This window comes from Salmo salar, chromosome 20 (genome assembly GCF_965601325.2).
Source record: "Salmo salar chromosome 20, fSalSal1, whole genome shotgun sequence".
Lineage (NCBI taxonomy): Eukaryota > Metazoa > Chordata > Actinopteri > Salmoniformes > Salmonidae > Salmo > Salmo salar.
In genome coordinates this window covers 9,580,174-9,601,651 of record NC_138310.1, presented here as the reverse complement: position 1 = coordinate 9,601,651, position 21,478 = coordinate 9,580,174, and the positions used below count along the sequence as shown (strand labels likewise).

The following is a 21,478-nucleotide window of genomic DNA, read 5'->3' as shown; positions in this document are numbered from 1 at the left end:
TCATACCAGCGGCGCTTCGGCCTGGATGCAGATTCCTTACAGCAGTTAGCGGCACTGACAACCTTATCAACTACAAAAACATCTCTCGTTCTATAACGTCCCACTCAATGAACAATAGTTACACTTACTGGATGATGTCACTCCACTGTAATAATATTATTACCCTTCAATCTTTTCAGGTTGGTTTTATTATCTATTTACTTTTCTAAGTAAACCACACTAACTTAAACCCTACATATTAATAAATAACATTGAAGGCGTTTGTCTCTCCAAAGGTAGATTTGACTAGATTATCATATTCACTTCTCCTACTGTAAACCTTTCTCCCACACCCTGTAGGTGCTTTATGAGAGGGTACACTCCACCACCGGAAAGATGCTGTCGGAGCTCAAAGTGCACGGTATGCTAAGTGAGACAACGTGTCCCAATGCTTGGCACTGTGGGAATGTCTTCACTACTACCTACTGACCTCCACACTTAACAACCTGAGTCAGGATGTAGAAAGAGTGATGGGCGTAGCACTTGAGATACCTGTCACTGAGTAGACCGATGGTCAGTCAGTTATTAAAATATTTTACCACTCACTAAAAATACATGCAAAAGGGTTGATCTGACATCTGTTTTTTATATTTTGCGTAATGAAACAAATGCAGAGTGACATTTACTGCTTTTGGGGTTACTTATTTACACCAGTCAATTAAATATAAATTATTATGATGTATTCTGTACATTTAGTGAAGGCAATTTGTAAGTGTGATTTCATTGTTATGACTTTCTCTTTACAGTGATCAAAAATAAATGTTCAATGTTCAACACCACTGCTCACACACCCGTCGTTACTATGACAACCAGTGTAGCCAAGTCAGCAAATGACTGCTGTCTGAACACACACAAATCCGACTTGCTGTTTGGACAGTAAGTTTTCCAAAAACATATTTTAAAAACAAAACAGATTTGCGCATTAAGGCCTGCACTGTGAACAAGGCTTCAAGGAAAGGTTCACCTATTTTTGAATGTAATATTGTTTTTGTGCATCTCTGAGTGATGTTCTATTAATTCCCTGGGTCACTTCATGTGTTCATGTGTATCTGAGTTATTGGCATTCAAGCACGCAGAAATCCAGCATGTACGACGTAGCGTTGTAATAAAGTTGTTCTCACTACTATGGAATTTAATAGGAATACGACTTTTAGATTGCGAAAACGTCTATCATACATGTTAGATATCAATACTTGACGATGTCATAACTTGGGAGTTTGTCTTCTCTCGAATGAACCATTAAATATATTTTTGCGATATTCCTACCTTAAGAATATATTTTTTTAACGACTCCAATGAATGAAAGAACGTATCACTGGTCACCCAGCAGACTGTCGACCAAATCGTATTCACGTTGTCATGCTGCGTCACGCGGTTGCTAAGCTAATCATCATGCAATCCCTAATCAAAGTCAACGTATATCTACGTGCGTATTTCCCTCTGAAGAACATAATGTCACAAATCAAAAGCTGTACGATATTACAGATAATACATTTTCTCACATCTCGGAAAAGATTTGTAATATTGTACTTCTTGTTGAAAAAATGTGTGCTAATGTTGTGTTTTAGACTGCACAGAAGGTTGGTGGCACCTTAATTGGAGAGGACAGGCTCGTGGTAATGCCTGGAGTGTCATTGTATTAAACACAAACACATGATTCCATTTGTTTGATGCCATTCCATTAGCTCCTTTCCAGACATTATTATGAGCCGTCCTCCTCTCAGCAGCCTACACTTATAGACTCCAATTCACTTCTTGAAGTAGGGCACTCGCAGAATCGCCCAAAATGCACCGTGCGGCCAATTGACGGACTATGGACAACGTTTCCCATCTCCTCAAAAGTATGTCTGCCGTTGTGAATGTCAGACTCCACTCTGTGAAGCACATCGATCTGCAGGTTGAACATGGTGAGATTGTAGACTCCTAATTTACATGCTGATATTGTCTTTGGTATTATTGTGTGTAGCTACATTTACAAGCTAGCCAGCCAGCCAGTCCACAGAGAGAGCATTGCATTGTGGATTTTGTCGTTGTCTTGAGATGCAATGGATTTCCACAACAATTTTTCATGTTGCTACCAACCTTATTATAATGCCAAAATGAAACGTGTTCATAAAAAATATTGTTCTCACATATGAGTGTTATTTAACACTGTAAATTAAAGGAATTTGTGGTTTCGGGTGGATTTGTGTAGCTCGTCATTATTTGGGATTAATTGGGTGTTCTATTTGAAAGGATGCTTCGATTGAGATTTTTTTCCCCCATTCAAGGCCTCTCAAAGATAAATGCATGTCTGTGCCACAAGAGGGTGCAAGGTCCTTACAGTAACAGTCCTTTTGTATGTACAGTATATACTTTAGACTTTCCTGACACATCATTTGCATCAAAGTCTGGCTATTTCATGACTTTTCTGACATGACTGATAGACATATCCTAAACCTATCTGACACATTATTTTTCAATTATTGTCATAAGATGGTCAGGAGAGAGAAATGCAAACCATCACCATATCCCACTGACAAACTGGGACATCAAGTTTAATCATAGTGTTCCACACACAATACTTTAGCAATGCATCCTTCCTAAATGACGATCACTATTCTTATGTATTTGAAAATGTGTAAGCTATAAAGAGTGAACTTGACATTCACTCACCCAGATCAGTGATACATTGTCAATTAAGGGCCTTACACATTAGCTGGCGTTATACCCACCAGCTAGAGCCTTCTATTTATAGCATTGTGTCAACTGAATACATTACGTTTAGTTTTTTATTTATTTAAATTGAAACACAATTTAAAATACTAATTACTATTTATCCTTGTTTGTGTTCTATAATGTTCAGTTGAATTGACGATTAATACATTTTACCGATACTTCCCACACATTTTCTTTATCAGGGTCTTGAAGTGAGGCCAGGATAAAAACCCAATTTGTGGTCGATCTGGCATCCACGGCGCGAATGGTCCATGCGGCCCCAGAGATTATGATGCAATTGCAGTCAACGTTGGCTGTACAGAAGATTCGTGCCTAACTCCATGCGTCTCCCAAAATTGTACAGCTCTGGAGGTGACTCCCACTTGCATAACAGTGCATACAATACATAGTGCACTGAGGACAAACAGCAGATTGTGTAAACAAGTAGATTTAGATTAAACGTCTCTAGCTCATCTGTACCCACAAAAAGGGGAAAGATTAAGTAAGTTTTGTGGGTTAGCTTATTCACTTGGTGGAATTCCACTTTTGATTTATTTTAGTGCACTATTGAAAATATGTCTGATCCAAAGGTTCCATGAGAGAAGACACAGTCAAGAATGACTTGAATTCAGTATTTGAGTTCATTTAGTTTTTGTATATTATTTTCCTGTATTTACTAGGTGCCTGGGGAAACACAGGCAGAGAGAGACCAGGATTCAATCCGATCACACTGTCACTTATGAATCCTTTAAAGATAATTTCCGACATATGTCGTGTTTACTGTGATTGTCTTCACGAATGCAGGAACGTTGCCTTTCCAATGTACAAAGCCGACAAAGTTTAATCAGATTGAATCCCGTCCATAATCCTGAATACTGACGATGGAAAATATATCTGTTATGTATTGGCCTTGTTGATAATGATGTTACTTTCTTTGTTCATCGCACATTCTGTACGGTGTCAAACTGACACCAAAACATCTCTCATCGAATGGCTTGTGACAGTCCTCTGCAGCAGTTATCTCCACTGGTACCTTCACAAAGAGGGAGAGACTTTGAGGAGGATGCTGTGCATGGTGACTGCTGATGAGAGAACACAGGAGATGAGACTCCAAAATGGATGAGTGACCCTGACTTTGAGGAAGTTACAGCAGAGAAAGTGGGCTCCAGTACGTACACTCTGAAGATTCCTGAAATAAAGACCAATCACTCAACCACCTACTACTGTGCCTACTGGGATTCCCAAAGTGTTTAACTACAAGACACATCCTGTATCAAAACTGATGTTACAGTAGTTAGTTAGCATGGCCAGCCGTAGAAAAATGCTTATTGAAATTCTCGATTATCGTAGATTTATCGGTGGTGAAAGTGTTTCCTAGCCTCAGTGCAGTGGGCAGCAGTGAGGAGGTGCTCTTATTCTCCATGGTCTTTACAAAACTTTTTGGAATTAGTGCTACAGGATGCAAATTTCTGTTTGAAAAAGCTAGCCTTTGCTTTCCTAACTGTCTGTGTATATTGGTTCCTGACTTTCATGAAAAGTTGCATATTGCGGGGCCTATTTGATGCTAATGCAGAACGCCACAGGATGTTTTTGTGCTGGTCAAGCGCAGTCAAGTCTGGAGTGAACCAAGGGCTTTATCTGTTCTTAGTTCTACATTTTTTGAATGGGGCATGCTTATTAAAGATGGTGAGGAAAGCACTTTTAAAGAACAACCAGGCATCCTCTCTGACGGGATGAGGTCAATATCCTTCCAGGATACCCGGGCCAGGTCGATTAGAAAGGCCTGCTCGCTGAAGTGTTTTACGGAGCGTTTGACAGTGATGAGGGGTGGTCATTTGACCGCAGACCCATTACGGACACAGGCAATGAGGCAGTGATCGCTGAGATCCTGGTTGAAGACAGCAGAGGTGTATTTAGAGGGCAAGTTGGTCAGGATGATATCTATGAGGGTGCCCATGTTTACAGATTTAGGGTTGTACCTGGTAGGTTCCTTGATAATTTGTGTCTGATTGAGGGCATCTAGCTTAGATTGTACGTCGGCTGGGCTGTTAAGCATATCCCAGTTTATGTCACCTAACCGTACGAACTCTGAAGATAGATGGGGGCAATCAATTCACATATGGTGTCCAGTGTACAGCTGTGGGCTGAGGGGGGTCTATAACAAGCGGCAACAGTGAGAGACCTATTTCTGGAAAGGTGGATTTTTAAAAGTAGAAGCTCGAACTGTTTGGGAACAGACCTGGAAAGTATGACAGAACTCTGCAGGCAATCTCTGCAGTAGATTGCAACTCCGCCCCCTTTGGCAGTTCTATCTTGACGGAAAATGATGTAGTTGGGGATGGAAATTTCAGAATTTGTTGGCCTTCCTAAGCCAGGATTCAGACACGGTTAGGACATCAGGGTTGGCTGAGTGGGCTGGATCAGTGAATAAAACAAACTTAGGGAGGAGGCTTCTGAACTTCTTAGGGCTAGGCCCCTTTTTTCTCCACTTCCTGTCTGAATGACATGCCCAAAGTAAACTGCCTGTAGCTCAGGCCCTGAAGCCAGGATATGCATATAACTGGTACCATTGGAAATAAAACACTTTGAAGTTTGTAGCAGTATTAAAATAATGTAGAAAATATAACACAATAGATATGGTAGGAGAAAATCCAAAGAAAAACAACCAACATTTTTTTTGAGAGAGACCATCCTTTTAAAAATGCACAACATAAGGTCATATTGAAAGTTAGCTCTCTGGCTGCAATTCCTATGGCTTCCACAGGGTATCAGCAGTCTATGTTCAAGGTTTCAGGCTTGTAACTTCAAAAATGAATAAGAAATATAAGTTTTAGTATTGGGACACAGTCTTGTAAATTTGTGTTTGCTCGCGTCATGAGGACATTACGCACCTGCTAAAATCTCTTTCCTATTGAACATACTTCTTTCGAAATAAATATTATAGTTTAATTACATTTGAATGTATCTGAGGAGTAAATAGAAATGTATTTTGACTTGTTGAAATAAAGTTTAGAGGTAGATTTTTGGATTCCTTTCTCTGCATGTTGAGCGAGTGGATTACTCAAATCAATGGCGCCAACTAAACAGACTTTTTGGGATATAAAGAAGGATTTTATCTAACAAAACGACACTACATGTTATAGCTGGGACCCTTTGGATGACAAATCAGAGGAAGATTTTTTTATAGTAAGTGAATATTTCATCCTTATTTGTGAATGTATGAAACCTGTGCCAGTGGAAAAATATTTTGCTGTGGGGTGCCGTCCTCAAACAATTGCATAGCATGTTTTCGCTGTAATAGCTACTGTAAATCGGACAGTGCAGTTAGGTTAAGAAGAATTTAAGCTTTCAGCTGATATAAGACACTTATATGTACATAAATGTTTAAAGGCTATAAGAACAGGTCGTCTAGTGTGCTGGGAACAGAGAATAAAAGGAGCAGATTTCTGGGCGTGGTAGAGTAGATTCAGGGCATAATGTACAGACAAGGGTATGGTAGGATGTGTGTACAGTGGAGGTAAACCTAGGCGTTGAGTGACGATGAGAGAGATTGTATCTCTGGAGGCACCAGTTAAGACAGGTGAGGTCTCCGCATGTGTGTGTGGTGGGGGGGGGGGGACGACAAAAGAGCAATCTAAGGCATGTTGAGTGGGACTGGGGGCTCTACAGTGAAATGAAAGTACTAAACGAGACAGCAGTAGACTAGGCATATTGACATTAGAGAGAGGCATAAAGCAATCACGGGTGTTGATCGGGAGACCTAAGACAGCAACGGATAAATGGCAATGAATGGGCAGAGACTGTCAGTTAGGTACGCACAGGACCTGAGTTTGAGGCTGGGGCTGACAGATAAACAAAAAGAGGTACCGCGTTAGTGAATAGTCCAGCAGGCATCAGCTGTGTAGTGGAGTGCCTGGATTCGGCCCTTAGCCGTGGTATATTTGCCATATACCACAAACCCCGTGCCTTGTTGGGTGTGCCTTATTGCTTTTATAAAACACTTAACAACATATTAAAACCACCATATATCCTTCCAACAGAGGATATAGTCTGGACAAAAATAAGGTTGATAATTCTATTTCTGTCTTTGCTAGACAAAAACATTGGTCGCTCATTCAATTGGCAAACAAAAATGGTTGCTTACAGGCTTGCTAACATGCCAACAACAGCATGTTGTACTACGCATGTTCCATTTATTTGTGATGCTCGGCCATTATAAGAGAATATAAGTTTTATGGTAATTTTGAGTAGCTGATTGGTTGTTTCAAGTAGGTGTTTTGCTGATACTAGATACATTTGGGACATGCCTCACATCTGATCTTATCCCCAAATTCTTCTTACACCTAAGACAATTATTGCGGCGCCATAGAGCGCCCAATAGCCCGTCAAACATATCAAAACAGTCTAATCACTATATGGTAGCTAGCATAAATATGAAAATGTACTTTAGTTTTACATTTTTGGTAGTCGAAGATTGTCCTGTTCGCCTAGCAAATTCACAGACTTAGCTAGCTAGAGTCATTCTTTGTGTATATCAGGGTTGTTGTCAATTCAAAGTAGATGCAGTCAATTCAGGATATAATCAGAAATTACAATTTAATAAATTCATTTATTTTCAATGACTTCATAATAAACTGAAGCTACTTATTTTAAAACGTTTTTTAATTTCAGAACTTTAAAGTTAGACTCAGCAAAATGGCGCTGCCACATGGAGTACCGTAGATATTGAGATGAGTGAGATACAAGACTTATCTCTTACAGTCAGACAGTATCTGTGCACGTGCACAAGTTCGCTTCATGCTGTTACAGCATGGTAGCCCGAGCATCAAAATAGTGGAGAAGTTGAGCCTTGCGCTTCAAAGCTCTTAGTTGTGGATATTGACACATTATGCTGTTTACTTTCTGCATCTTAGACATAATGCCGAGTCTACCTTTAACGTCAAATCACTTTCTAAATTGACTGCCTTCAATTCGAATTGAGCCTGACCCAACCTTGGATATCCATTGCTTAAAACATTTTGTTTGAAGATGACCAGGACACACTTTCTTGTGGATTAAAGGGATACTGTGAGATTATGGCAATTCCAACATTTTTCTACTTACCAAGAGTCAGATGAACTTGTGGTTACCATTTTTATATCACTACGTGTAGTATGAAGGAAGTTTGAGGTAGTTTCACGAGCCAATGCTAATTAGCGTTAGCGCAGTTACTGGGTGTCTACAGGTAAGGTAGCATACGCTAGCATACCTGTAGACTTCCGTCATTGTGCTAACTTAGTTAGCATTTGCTCACAAAACTACCTCTAACTTCCTTCATACTGCACAGAGAGATACAAAAATAGAGACATAAAAATAATCTTGCAGTATCCCTTTAATCGTTGGTACAAAGGTAGGACTGCAATCCTATTTTGTTGGTGCAACTTTAACTAGCTAGGTAGGTTAGTTTTAGCTGTCTGTTGAAATATTGGCTACAAACCGACTTTATGCTAGATCATAATGGTTAACATACTCTCATAATTAATGTGGGCCTAAATAGTTTTTTTCTATGCCGGTGGTGGTTTTTATTGCAGTTGTAAATATAGCTTCTGTGAATACTCATATCCGTAATCGTATCCTTAAAATGACAGATAGTCGGATCGGATGATACTCGTAATCTGAAAAACAAACGTTTTTTAAAATGCCTAAATAGAGCTTGGCAACACCTAATCGTCTACCTGCACACTTATATAAATCAAGGAAGCTGCAGATCAGGAGCTGTGTGTCTGTGTGTTCTCAAAACTTGCAGCGGGCAGATGAGTTTGCTGTCACTGTCAGAACTCTCATCTTTGTTAAGCTCATTGATAGCTTGCTTGCAGGCAGTAGCACATCTAAATGATCTGAGCAAAACATGCAAGGAGAAGTGACAGGTGAAATTATCAAGTGACAAAGAGCAAGTAAACAGAGAACAGCTTCGCTCTATCCAATTGTAGCAGCAGGATCAACCTACAGCCCGCCCATTTCTTTACAGACAGCAGAACTTGCCAGTGGATTTATTCAGAGTGCACAGCACTTCGCACTGTTTGAGTGACATTAGAAAGATAAATGCTTTAAAAAAAAATCACAGACAATAAAAAACAATATCATAATCGTATTCTCCATATCCGTTACTATACTCATTTTGTGAAGAAAATAACGTGCTCCCTGTTTTTAATGAGTCGTAATAACCCAACAATGCTGAATAATTTAATTATAGGTGTACAGCAAGTACCATTTCATGTAAGTTGACCAAATTGAAAGTTATGTTCAGGTACCATTGCATGTTCATTTTATTTTTCATTCAACTATTGCTGATGGTTAGCAAGTAAAGTTGACACAAAGTTAGTGTACATTAATCAAATTGGGCCTGGATCACAAGCTTGGACACAGTTGTTGCCTGGTGTGCCCATTTTATTCCACGCCCACTGTGATGTGTACCACTGCCCACCGGGAGAAATGCAGTGTTTTTTTAGGAGTCCCTTCTTGAGTTTGGTTCACTGCTCTTAGAGTCACTTCCTTATAAAGCTTTACTAGTCAAGCACAGCATCTCACAATTGCCACATAACAGGCCAGCATATCTCAGCACAACCATGCATCCATTGTGTCTTACCTTTATCCTTTTAGTCGGTAAGTGTATCATTTGTATTTTAAGTGTCTGGTGCAGTAGATGTTAAATACTCAGTTGAAAGATTCAGTATATCCACTTTACTCACACCATCTATCTTCTCTTTTCTATAGCAGCAGCAGAAGCTGTGAATCTGCAGCAGGAGCAGTTAACAGTGACCAAACCCTCGGGAAAATCCGGTGTTATTGAATGCAAAGCTACAGGCCTCAACACTGGTAACATTTACTGGTATCAGCAAAGAGACGGAGAAGCTCTGAAGTGGATCCTGTTCATGCATAAAGGTGGTGGAAAATCAACCAAGGATCCTGCTTTTGAGGATTACCAAGCAGAAAAGGCAGAAAGTTCTGACACATTCACACTGACAATCCCTACCCTAAAGACAGATCATGTAGCCACTTACTACTGTGCTAGCTTTGATAACCACAGTGACAACTGCAGTTCACTCCCTGTGCAGAAAACTACCTTACAGTTATCCTGTCCTTCTCAATGAGAAACCGTAGCTCCACCACAGGATGTGACATAAGCAGAGGTTTGAGAAGCTGTTAGAAACCACACCAAACCCAGGTGATGATGTTTTAACTCTCATCTTTATTTCTCCCCTATCTAACCACATTCTCTGATGCTTCATGGGAGGTCCAATGAAATCAGTGAGAAATCACACAGAGGAATATATTTTTGACTCACAAATAGTTTATTGGAATACCTTTTGAATATAACGATAGTATTATATATTATCTAAATATTGTATATAATGTATTACTACTGTATGGTGTATATTGACTATAACCATGTAAAATACAGATAAACTGAAAGCAGAAAAATTGCAATTGTGTCAGTAGTGGAAAAACCTATCATAGGTTTTTCCACTACTGACATGCTGTTTGTGGTTTTGAGAAGGGATTTAACTTTTAGTTCTCTAGATCTAAATGAACAAAAAGATTATACGTTTTTGTCTAGGATTTACTTGGAGTGTGATTCTGGATCTGGGACACAGGAGATTTTGCGGTTTGGATCCGGCTCAAAACTCATCATCACTGGTAAGGATCTCTACTTGATACAGTATATTATATTTGTTTATTTGACTATATTTAACGAATAAAATGAAACAATTTTAGATGACGCATACATGTTCTGTTACACACAAATGCAATGGCTTAGAATAGGACAAAATAACTTTATTTTCCTAGAAATAAATAAATGCTACGTTGTGCAAACACTTTATATTAGAGAAGTTTAAAACGAATTGCGTGGGGCCGGAGACTGGTCAAGTGGTAGAGCTCTGGATCAGGCGTACCTCCTGGCGATGGGGGTTAAGAACCTTTCTGAGCTGTTAGATATATAATACACTATTCTATTTTATACCATGGCATTGTTGAATACTCGTTTCTGATGGCTTTTTTTGTGCCCATGTTATGTATCCTTGTGTGTGTGTTGATATTTTAGTACTACAATAGATTGGAAAGTACAAAGTGTTTCCTTTAACACACAAAGGTGTTAACTTTTTTATTCTTGTAACGTGAGTTTTGATTGTTTCACATAAAAATCAGATGAGAACCAGCTCAGGAAACCCAAAGTGACCATGTACCTGGCGTTCAAACCTGAGCTGAATGGGAAGACCACCCTGCTATGTCTGGCTAGAGACATGTTTCCAGACTTAGTCAAGATCTCATGGAAGATGGAGGATGAAAACGGCCGAACCGTGGAGGTGCCCAAAGCAGAGATGGAACAGCTGGAGCAGAGGGAGGAAGGACAGACGACCAGTATGATCATCATGTATCAAGGAAAGGCAGATGCCAAATACATCTGTTCGGTGGAGCATGAAGCGGGCCCTGAAGAAGCTGACACACCAAAAGGTAGCCAAAGTTTGAAATGTTCCACAATTTGAGTGGTATTTTCCTTCTTATTTGTTTATTACTAGTTCACATGGCAATGTGTTAGTAATTTTCCAGATAATTTAAAAACAGTGTAATTGAAACATTGAATTGAGACGTTAGTGAACTACCTGTGATAAAGAAATTATCCTCCAGAAATAATTAAAGATGTTGTGATTGGATATACAATAATATTTGGTTGAATTAAACCATCTAACCAGGGTTGGGTACTTTGAAAAAAATCTAGAATTCTGATTGTATTCGAATTGACCCCAACTCTTCATGTAACCCTCACATTGTCAATCAATTACTTATTTCTCACAAATACATGTTCTTTGTTACTTGTAGGTTTTTCATCAGAGCAAGATGTTTGCTCTCCATCTACCAATGCGATGGCACCACCCTATGGTGAGATTCATTTATCATTTTATGAACTTTGAACTTGAGGTCTGCGGGCGACTAGTTTCTATACCCTGCTCCTGAAGCTTTTCATATTGCTCCCTCTGACTTCTTGTCTGACTCCCACCCGTTCCCACAATAACTGGCCCTGCACCCGACCACAGTCCTGAAATGTTGTTTTAGGCGTATATGACGCAGCTCACTTGGCAGTCCTGGTCACAGCAATTGCGTTATTCAAGGCAAGATCAAAATGTGCCAAAATAGCAACCCCCTACAGTCAATGACCGCTCCCCGTGGAAATCCCCATCAAAATACATCTGTTTAAACTAAAGATATTCATTTTTCTGGCATGTGCTGCATCTCAATCTGCCACACCTGCCAATGGACGAACTACAGCTGTGTTTGTCAGACCATGAGACATCCTGAAAATCGGTCTTCTCACGAAAACGTTTGGGCTACACACTAATATGACCCCTCTATGGAAAGGTGAGTTTCTCATGAACAAGTTTTGCTCCAGGACGTTCGCAAACCTCACAAGACTTGTCTTTAGGTAGCCCGGTACTAGTTAAAAAAATATATATGGAAGTATATATGGAAGTGGTTTAGTGTCCAACATTTTTGTGTAAAATAATATATATATATATTTTCCTGATCTTTCTTATATCTCTCAGATATAGGACATACACTTTAAAACAAACTTCTACACATTTTTTGACGATTTTCCATGTATCTTTAACATGTGGAAAGGGGGAAAAGTATTATTATTAGTTTTTCACAAGCGTAGCAGGATGGGCTTTTAGCTGAACAATAGACTATTCAACCTTTACTAAAGAATTGTCTAATAGCCGAGCTAGGTGTGAAACCCCCCCCCCTTCATCCCCGTCAGAGATTTGAACCCCAGTCTCCGGTCCTCACGACACAGAGATTCTTTAGCTAAAAAGCCCAGTACTGTACTGCTGACCGTCAAGTTATACAGCGCCATATTTTCAATTCCATCCTAACAGAAATCCATAGGGTTTTTCATTTTTCATGGAATAGAAGTACCAGTCAAAAGTTTGGACACACCTACTCATTCCAGGATTTTCTATATTTTTACTATTTTCTACATTGTAGAATAATAGTGAAGCCATCACAACTGTAGCAGGTGTAGCCCATCATGCAAATGGTTCCTATTAGCAGGACAATAGACTTTTTATAACCCCGCTACTGTTGTGAAAATCCCTCAATTTGCAATGTATTCGATGCTTAAGTACTCTAAAGTGTTACATTTCTAACTCAAAACAGCAGTACAGTATTTCTTCATCAACATCTTTATGCTTTCGTTAATAAAATAATATAACGAGAAAAAAGACATTCAAATGCGGATGTTTATATTAACTACATTTTAGTCACACTTCCACCCAGCTCCACGACCACAGGTAAAATCTTGCTGAGATGATCCATGTATTTCTTCCATTGTTGTATCGTCAATTTCTCTCCCCAAAACCGAAGGTGTTGTAGGTCTTTTATTTATTTATTTTTATTTAACCTTTATTTGACTACATAAAGGTCTAGTTACTCTGCTGGTGTCTTTACCCAGTTTATGCCCTCATTTGCAATGCTGACCCGGGCGGCAGTGTGTTTTGAGTAATTGTCTGCATTTGGAGAAAAAAAAATATTTTGCCTAACAGCCAACATTAGGTACACTAATAGAAATGTACATGTACATAGGCCTAAACGTAACACAATATTGCTATAATTTTACCTTGAAAGAAACTATGTGTATCCAGAAACACCTATCTGACATAGGGTCCAGCATATCTCTTGATGATTTCTTCCTCAATGAAATCTTGAGCCATGATACCTGAAAAAGGAGGCAAGAGTGAATTATTGTGGAACACGTAACAGTCTGTGAGGTGTAGGCTATAATATTTGATGTACCTTTTGCTTTGTAAATAGCCAAACTTACCATCAAAAATCAAATATGGGCCTGGTCCCTGGCGAGAAATTGCCCCCCACACATGGAGTTTGAGCAGATACTTAGGACTCGGCTTGCTTGATCTTCTTCCTTTTTGAGCAAATTGCTCAAGGGCCACGGTTGATTCGTCTGTGAAGATGACATTATTGAATGTCTCGCCAGCTTTGATCTGGGCCTGCAGGACACGAAGGTCTTTGTTTGTCAGACAAATCATTGGGTCGAAACTACAGAACAGTACAAAACAAGCGAACACACATAGTTAATGTTCTGATAATATTTTTTATATAAAACATTGCTTACCGAGCCTTTCCATAAGTCCACGCAAGTTTCTTCAACTGTCTTCTGACTGTAATTAGAGCGATGTTGATGTCGTGCCGTAATGCCAGCAGATTACAGATTGCCTTTGTCGATCGTTCATCATCTTTATGAATTTAATAAGCAAGTGATGTCTGCTAAATAATCAAGTTAGAATTATTTATTTCTGGAGAAACCTAACTAACAAACTGGCTTTATTTACAAATTAGTGAGATGTTCAACAAATCACCCCATGTTCAAGAATTGCCTTTTTCTCGCTCACTCTAGGTTAAATGAAAACGAAATCTCCAAAATATTGTTACTTTTTAATATTATTAATTCATTTAGAAGTATATAAAAGCCCCTTAGATATTCTCACAGATCCTAACGGAAAATGCCCCTTAGATATTAATTTAGAGTCCTCCAATCCTCTAAATGTAATTATTGGCGGAGAGTCATTGAAATATATATATTTTTAGATATACTGTAGGCTTACCATAGGCAAAACGAGTCTCACTAGTGTTGAGTAATGTGCTGTTAAAAATGGTGTAGGTCTTATTTATTTAAAGAGCATATTGAAGTTAGAAGCAAAAGCCTACAACTATTTTAGCACCGTTTCACATTGCTCTGAGGCAGGCATGGGGACTGGTCTTGATAAATTAATGAGATTTTTATTTTCACTTAATTTCTGTTTTGGTATTGGTTAGACAAGAATTATAAAATTAGGGTGCAGAAATGTTATGCTCTTAGTGTACTGTAACCTTAATTTAACTAGGCAAGTCAAATTCTTATTTGCAAGGACAGCCTACTCCTTCCATATTTTCCATTCCATCCTAACGGAAACCCTGAGGGTTTCGTTTTTAGTTTTTCTCTGAATAGAAACACAATAATATTAATCAAATTAATTAAGCCAAATTTCTTAAAATCAATCCCATATCCTATGTTATTACAAAAAGGTTTTAATACGGAAGACTATCAAATGCTTTTCAAAGATGCCCTCTGGTGGTCAAACTAGCAATAACTTGCATTAACAGAAAAAATGGCTGACAAATAGATAACGTGCCAGAGAATGCTGCAGCAGCCCGCAAGGTGTGCCGCAGTATGACAGTGGTTCCTCCTCTAAAAGTTGCATCTCAAGGCCATCAGACTGTTAAACAGCCATCACTAATACAGAGAGGCTGCTGCCTACATACAGACTTGAAATCATTGGCCACTTTAACAAATGGATGACGAGTCACTTTATTAATGCCACTTTAACGGTGGTGGAAAAAGTACTAAATAGTCATTCTATTAAAAAGTAAAAGTAAAGATCCCTTAATAGAAAATGACTCAAGTTAAAGTGAAAGTCACCCAGTAAAATACTACTTGAGTAAAAGTCTAAAAGTATTTGGTTTTAAATATACTTAAGTATCAAAAGTAAATGGAATTGCTAAAATGTACTTAAGTATTGAAAGTAATAGTATAAGTATTCATAATTTAAAATTCCTTATATTAAGCAAACCAGACAGCACACTTTTTTTGTTTTTTTTATTGGCGGATAGCCAGGGGCACACTCCAACACTCCAACAAAATTGACAAACAAAACATTTGTGTTTAGTGAGTCCGCCAGATCAGAGGCAGTAGGGATGAGCAGGGATGTTCTCTTGATAAGTGTGTGAATTGGACCAGAGGTCAGAGCATGCGCTGACCAGCTGGCAAATGTCTTCACTGACATTTTTAATCTCTCCCTGACACAGTCTGTAAAACCTACATGTTTCAAGCAGACCCTGCTCCCAAGAATTCCAAGGTAACCTGTTTGAATGACTATCGCCCCGTAGCACTCACATCTGTAGTCATGAAATACTTTGAAAGGCTGGTAATAGCTTAAATCAAAACCATCATCCTAGACACCCTGGACCCACTCCAATTTGCACACTGCCCCAACAGATCCACAATGCCCTTTCCCACCTGGATAAAAGGAACACCTTGATGTGAGTGCTGTTCATTAACTACAGCTCAGCGTTCAACACCTTTGTGCTCTCCAAGCGAATCACTAAACTAAGGACCCTGGGATTAAACACCCCCCTCTGCAACTGGATCCTGGACTTCCTGATGGGCCGCCCCCAGGTGGTGAGGTAGTCAACAACACATCCGCCACGCTGACTCTCAACACGGGGGCTCCTCAAGGGTGCATGCTTAGTCCCTTCCTCTACTCCCTGTTCACCCACGACTGCGTGGCCAGGCATGACTCCCACACCATCAATAAGTTTGCTGATAACACGACGGTGGTAGGCCTGATCACCGACAACAATGAGACAGCCTACAGGGTGGAGGTCAGAGACACTGCCAGGATAATAACCTCTCCGTCAATGTCAGTAAGACAAAGGAGCTCATCGCTGACTACAGGAAATGGAAGGCTGAGCATGCCCCTGTCCACATCGACAGGGCACTAGTGGAGCAGGTCGAGAGATTCAAGTTCCTCGGATCCACATCACTAAAGAATTTTCATGGTCCTCACACACCAACACAGTCATGAAGAGGGCACAACAATGTGTCTTCCCCCTCAGGAGGCTGAAAATATTTGGCATGGACTCTCAGATCCTCATGAAGTTCTACAGCTGCACCATTGAGAGCATCTTGACTGGCTGCATCACCACTTGGTATGGCAATTTCTTGGCATCCGACCGCAAGGTGCAAGAGGGGGTGTCCAGGGCCTCTATACCAGGCAGTGTCAGAGGAAGGCCCTAAAAATTGTTAAAGTCACCTAAGTCATAGACTGTTCTCTCTGCTACCACACAGCAAGCGGTACCGATGCACCAAGTCTGGAACCAACAAGACCCTGAACAGCTTCTACCCCCAAGCCATAAGACTGCTAAATAGTTAATTAAATCGATAACAAATAGCTACCCGGACTATCTGCATTGACCCTTTTTGCACAAAATATTTTGACTCATCAGTCCACCTGTTTTAAATTCAATTGATTTGACATGATTTGGAAAGGCACACACCTGTATATATAAGGTCCCACAGTTGACAGTGCATGTCAGAGAAAAAATCAAGCTATGAGGTCGAAGGAATTGTCCTTAGAGCTCAGAGACAGGATCGTGTCGAGGCACAGATCTGGGGAAGAGTACCAAAAAATGTCAGCAGCATTGAAGGTCCCCAAGAACACAGTCGCCTCCATCATTCTTAAATGGAAGGAGTTTGTAACCACCAAGACTTGCCTGGCCAAACTGAGCAATCAGGGGAGAAAGGGACCTTGGTCAGGGGGGTAACCAAGAACCCGATGGTCACTCTGACAGAGCTCCAGAGTTCCTCTGTGCAAATGGGAGAACCTTCCAGAAGGACAATCATCTGTGCAGCACTCCAACAATCAGGCTTTTATGGTAGAGTGGCCAGACGGAAGCCACTCCTCAGTAAAAGGCACATGACAGCTCGCTTGGAGTTTGCCAAAAAGCACCTAAAGGACTCTGACCATGAGAAACAAGATTCTATGGTCTGATTAAAAAAAGATTGAAATCTTTGGCCTGAATGCCAAGTGTCAAATCTGGAGGGAACCTGGCACCATCCCTACAGTGAAGCATGGTGGTGGCAGCATCATGCTGTGGGGATGTTTTTCAGCGGCAGGGACTGGGAGATTTGTCAGGATTGAGGGAAAGATGAATGGAGCAAAGTACAGAGAGATCCTTGATGAAAACCTGCACAAGACCTCAGACTGGGTCAAAGGTTCACCTTCCAACAGGACCACAACCCTAAGCACACAACCAAGACAACGCAGGAATGTCCTTGAGTGGCCCAACCAGCGCCCGGACTTGAACCCGATCTAACATCTCTGGAGAGACCTGAAAATAGCTGTGCAGCGATGCTCCCCATCCAACCTGACAGAGCTTGAGAGGATCTGTAGAGAAAAATAGGAGAAACTCCCCAAATACAGGTGTGCCAAGCTTGTAGTGTCATACCCAAGAAGACTTGAGGCTGTAATCACTGCCAAAGGTGCTTCAACAAAGTACTGACTAAAGGGTCTGAATACTATGTAAATGTGATATTTCAAATTGTATTTTTAATACATTTGCAAAAATGTATAGAAACCAGTTTTTGCTTTGTCATTATGGGGTATTGTATGTAGATTGATGTGATTTAAAAAAAAAAAAATAGAATAAGGCTGTAATGTAACAAAATGTGGAAAAAGTAAAGGGGTCTGACTGAATACTTTCCGAATGCACTGTACATATCTACCTCTATTACCTCGTACCCCTGCACATCGACTCAGTACTGGTAAATAGCCAAGTTATCTTTACTTGTGTATTTATTCCTTGTGTTTTAATGTTTCAGTAATTTACATTTTTTTCTCTCTGCATTGTTGGGAAGGGCCCATAAGTAAGCATTTCACTGTTAGTCTACTTTTTTTTTATGAAGCTTGTGACAAATAAAATTGTATTTTTGTATTAGAGATATTTGTTAATTTCATTTTAAATAAATTAGCTACATTTTCTAAAATCATGCTTTCACTTTTTAATTATGGGGTATTGTGTGTAGATGGGTGAGAAAACAAATATTTTATTTGAATTCAGGCTGTAATACAACAACATGTGGAATAAGTCAAGGGGTGTCAATACTATCTGAAGGCACTAGATTGAAATTAACACATCAGTCTTCTCCCTCTTCCTCAGCAACCTTCCAGTCCATGTGCAGTCTGCGTCTGGCCTCTCTGGTTTACACAGTGATGATAGCGAAGAGTATGTTGTACTGCTGTGGGCTCTCTCTCCTGCTGCACCACAGGAACATGGGAAATAGCCCCCCTACCTGAAGAAAAGCTACCTGACACGCCATATGTCATCTCTTCATTATGAAGAGTTCTGAAAGAGCTCTGGGGACTAGGAGGACATTTTGGTTTCCATTTTCCTCTTCCAATTCCTCACAGTGAGAAAAAAAAGTACTATTATTGATATCTATGAGAAGTTTTCGTATTCCAAACTCAATTGAAAACGTCTATAAAAGTTACTGTTATTTTAAAGGTAAAAAATATTAATGGGTTGCATGTTTCGTCACAATATTTTTCAGAGCTTTCTCTTGAGGACTGGTGGCCGTTCTACTCAATGCATTCTCAATTGGCGCTGATTAATATTTTGTCTAAAGTGCATTATAATGACTGGGAAACTGTGATATTACTCAAGTAGACAAATAATTAGTAGGAAAACCTTTTGTCATCATTGTAATGTCGCCAGATTTACTTTAGCTGTAGTATAACGTTTACTAGCTATCTAAACGTGAGGGGAGAGCACCGACTGTTACCTAGCTAACATTAGTATTGCTAGCATAATAATGCTGACAAAATTGTTTCCTACTTAATATTTGCCCTGTGTAGCAATATCATCATGTTTCCCAGACTCTATAGTTTAATTTAGACCAAAAATGGATGCTAAGAATGACTGGGCACCACTAAAGTTGTTGGCGTCAATATCAATGATATACACCACCGTTGAAAAGTTTGGGGTCACTTAGAAATGTCCTTGTTTTTGAAAGAATAGCTATTTTTTTGTCCATTAAAATAACATCACATTGATCAGAAATACAGTGTAGACATTGTTAATGTTGTAAATGACTATTGTAGCTGGAAAAGGCAGCTTTTTTATTTATTTATTTTATTTTCTAAATAAGGCCAGTTTTATTGCTTCTTTAATCAGTACAACAGTTTTCAGCCGTGGTAAAATAATTGCAAAGGGGTTATCTAATGATCAATTAGCCTTTTAAAATGATAAACGCGGATTCGCTAACACAACGTGCCATTGGAACACAGGAGTGAGTGATGGTTGCTGATAATGTGCCTCTGTATGCCTATGTAGATATTCCACAACAAATCTGTTTCCAGCTACAATAGTCATTTACAACATTAACAATGTCTACACTGTATTTCTGATCAATTTGATGTTATTTTAATGGACAAGAAATGTGATTTTCTTTCAAAAACAAGAACATTTCTAAGTGACCCCAAACTTTTTAACGGTCGTGTATATAAACCCTGGATTGCTGATGCTACGTATTGGCCAATGAGAGGCCAATGAGAGGCGAAACATTTTACTTTCAGGAAAATGTTTTTATGTGTATATTTTTTTTAATGTTTAGCTCACAGAATATTATTTAAAGTATGCTTTAAGGTGTCTGTAATATAATACACGTCGTAAAAACAAATTTAGACATTAGTAAATGCATATATATTTAGCTTCCCCCCAAAAAAATTACAACGGTGGAGGAGTACCAAAATGGAGGCACGTTGGCTTCAAAACAGTTGAACTAAGCTCATGAGGTGTTTCTAATTTATATTCTTTAAGAATCAATGGGTTAATGTTTTAATTTAAAAAATGTATGTAGAAACTGCAGATCGCCCCTTTAAGCATAGACAGGAGTTTTGAGCACAGAACAAATCATGGGTTGCACCTCCTCCATCACTTGGTCACATCAAGCCACTGTTCTCAACTTTCTCAAGACACATTCCGTCAATGATTTATATAAACACTAGATGGCTAACAGGTTAGCCATGATTTATATAACAGGTTAGCCATCTAGTTTTTATATAAATCATTGTTCAAAATGACGGAATGTTACTGTTTCATGAATGAGTGACAAAGATGTAAAGTAATGTCATCACTGAATTCATGTTATGTTTGCTATTTCATGCAGCCACAGAATAAAAAGTACCTAAACAAATGATTTTGTATTCAAATGTCTACTGAGGTTGACAAAACAAATCACTGTGGCCCAGCTATTCAAGGTTCAGAACAACTATATTGTGGGTTTAAAACATTTTGTTTTGAATTTGTCTTATAAGTACTTTGAAGAGGATGTAACCCCACCCCTAACTTACCACCAGTCAGCCTCGGCAGCTGATGATGGCCAATCGAAACTACACCTAAACAACACTGCTTCCCACAGTTCTGCCAAGTTGGTTGGATGTCCTTTGGGTGGTGGACAATGCTTGATACACACGGGAAACTGTTGAGCATGGAAAACCCAGCAGCGTTGCAGTTCTTGACACAAACCGGTGGGCCTGGCACCTACCCACCATACCCTCTTCAAAGGCACTTAAATCTTTTGTCTTGCCCATTCACCCTCTGAATGGCACACATACAGAATCCATGTCTCAATTGTCTCAAAGTTTAGAAATTCTTTAACTGTCTTCTCCCCTTCATCTACACTGATTAAGGTAGATTTAAAAGGTGACACCAATAAGGGATCATAGCTTTCACCTGGATTCACCTGGTCAGTATATGTCATGGAAAGAGCAGTTGTTCTCAATGTTTTGTATACTCAGTGCACATAGAAACTAACTTCATACATGCACTCTATATACAAAAGTGTGTGGACACCCCTTCAAATTAGTGGATTCGGCTATTTCAGCCACACCCATTGCTGACAGGTGTATAAAATCGAACACACATCCATCTAATCTCCATAGACAAACATTGGCAGTATAATGGTCTTACTGAAGAGCTCAGTGACTTTCAAAGTGGCACCGTCATAGGATACCACCTTTCCAAGAAGTCAATTCGTAAAATTTCTGCCCTGCTAGAGCTACCCCGGTCAACTGTAAGTGCTGTCATTGTG

At 39.5% G+C, this 21,478-nt stretch overlaps 2 protein-coding genes across 2 annotated transcripts; both read left to right on the top strand.

The window, feature by feature from the left end:
- Positions 1-339: 339 nt before the first annotated feature.
- Positions 340-811, top strand: iigp1 (Interferon-inducible GTPase 1; the record flags this gene model as incomplete). Its single annotated transcript, NM_001141483.2, is given in 1 exon segment — positions 340-811. A coding segment is annotated over 1 exon segment (70 nt), but the record flags the coding sequence as incomplete, so codon positions are not given.
- A 9,059-nt stretch (positions 812-9,870) lies between these two features.
- LOC106580272 (immunoglobulin lambda-1 light chain) lies at positions 9,871-19,407 on the top strand. Its single transcript, XM_082966192.1, has 4 exons — positions 9,871-10,413; positions 10,924-11,229; positions 11,596-11,655; positions 18,547-19,407. The coding sequence occupies exons 1-4, from the start codon at positions 10,251-10,253 to the stop codon at positions 18,681-18,683; spliced, it is 666 nt and encodes a 221-aa protein (XP_082822318.1). The 5' UTR covers positions 9,871-10,250; the 3' UTR covers positions 18,684-19,407.
- The last annotated feature ends 2,071 nt before the right edge of the window (positions 19,408-21,478 follow it).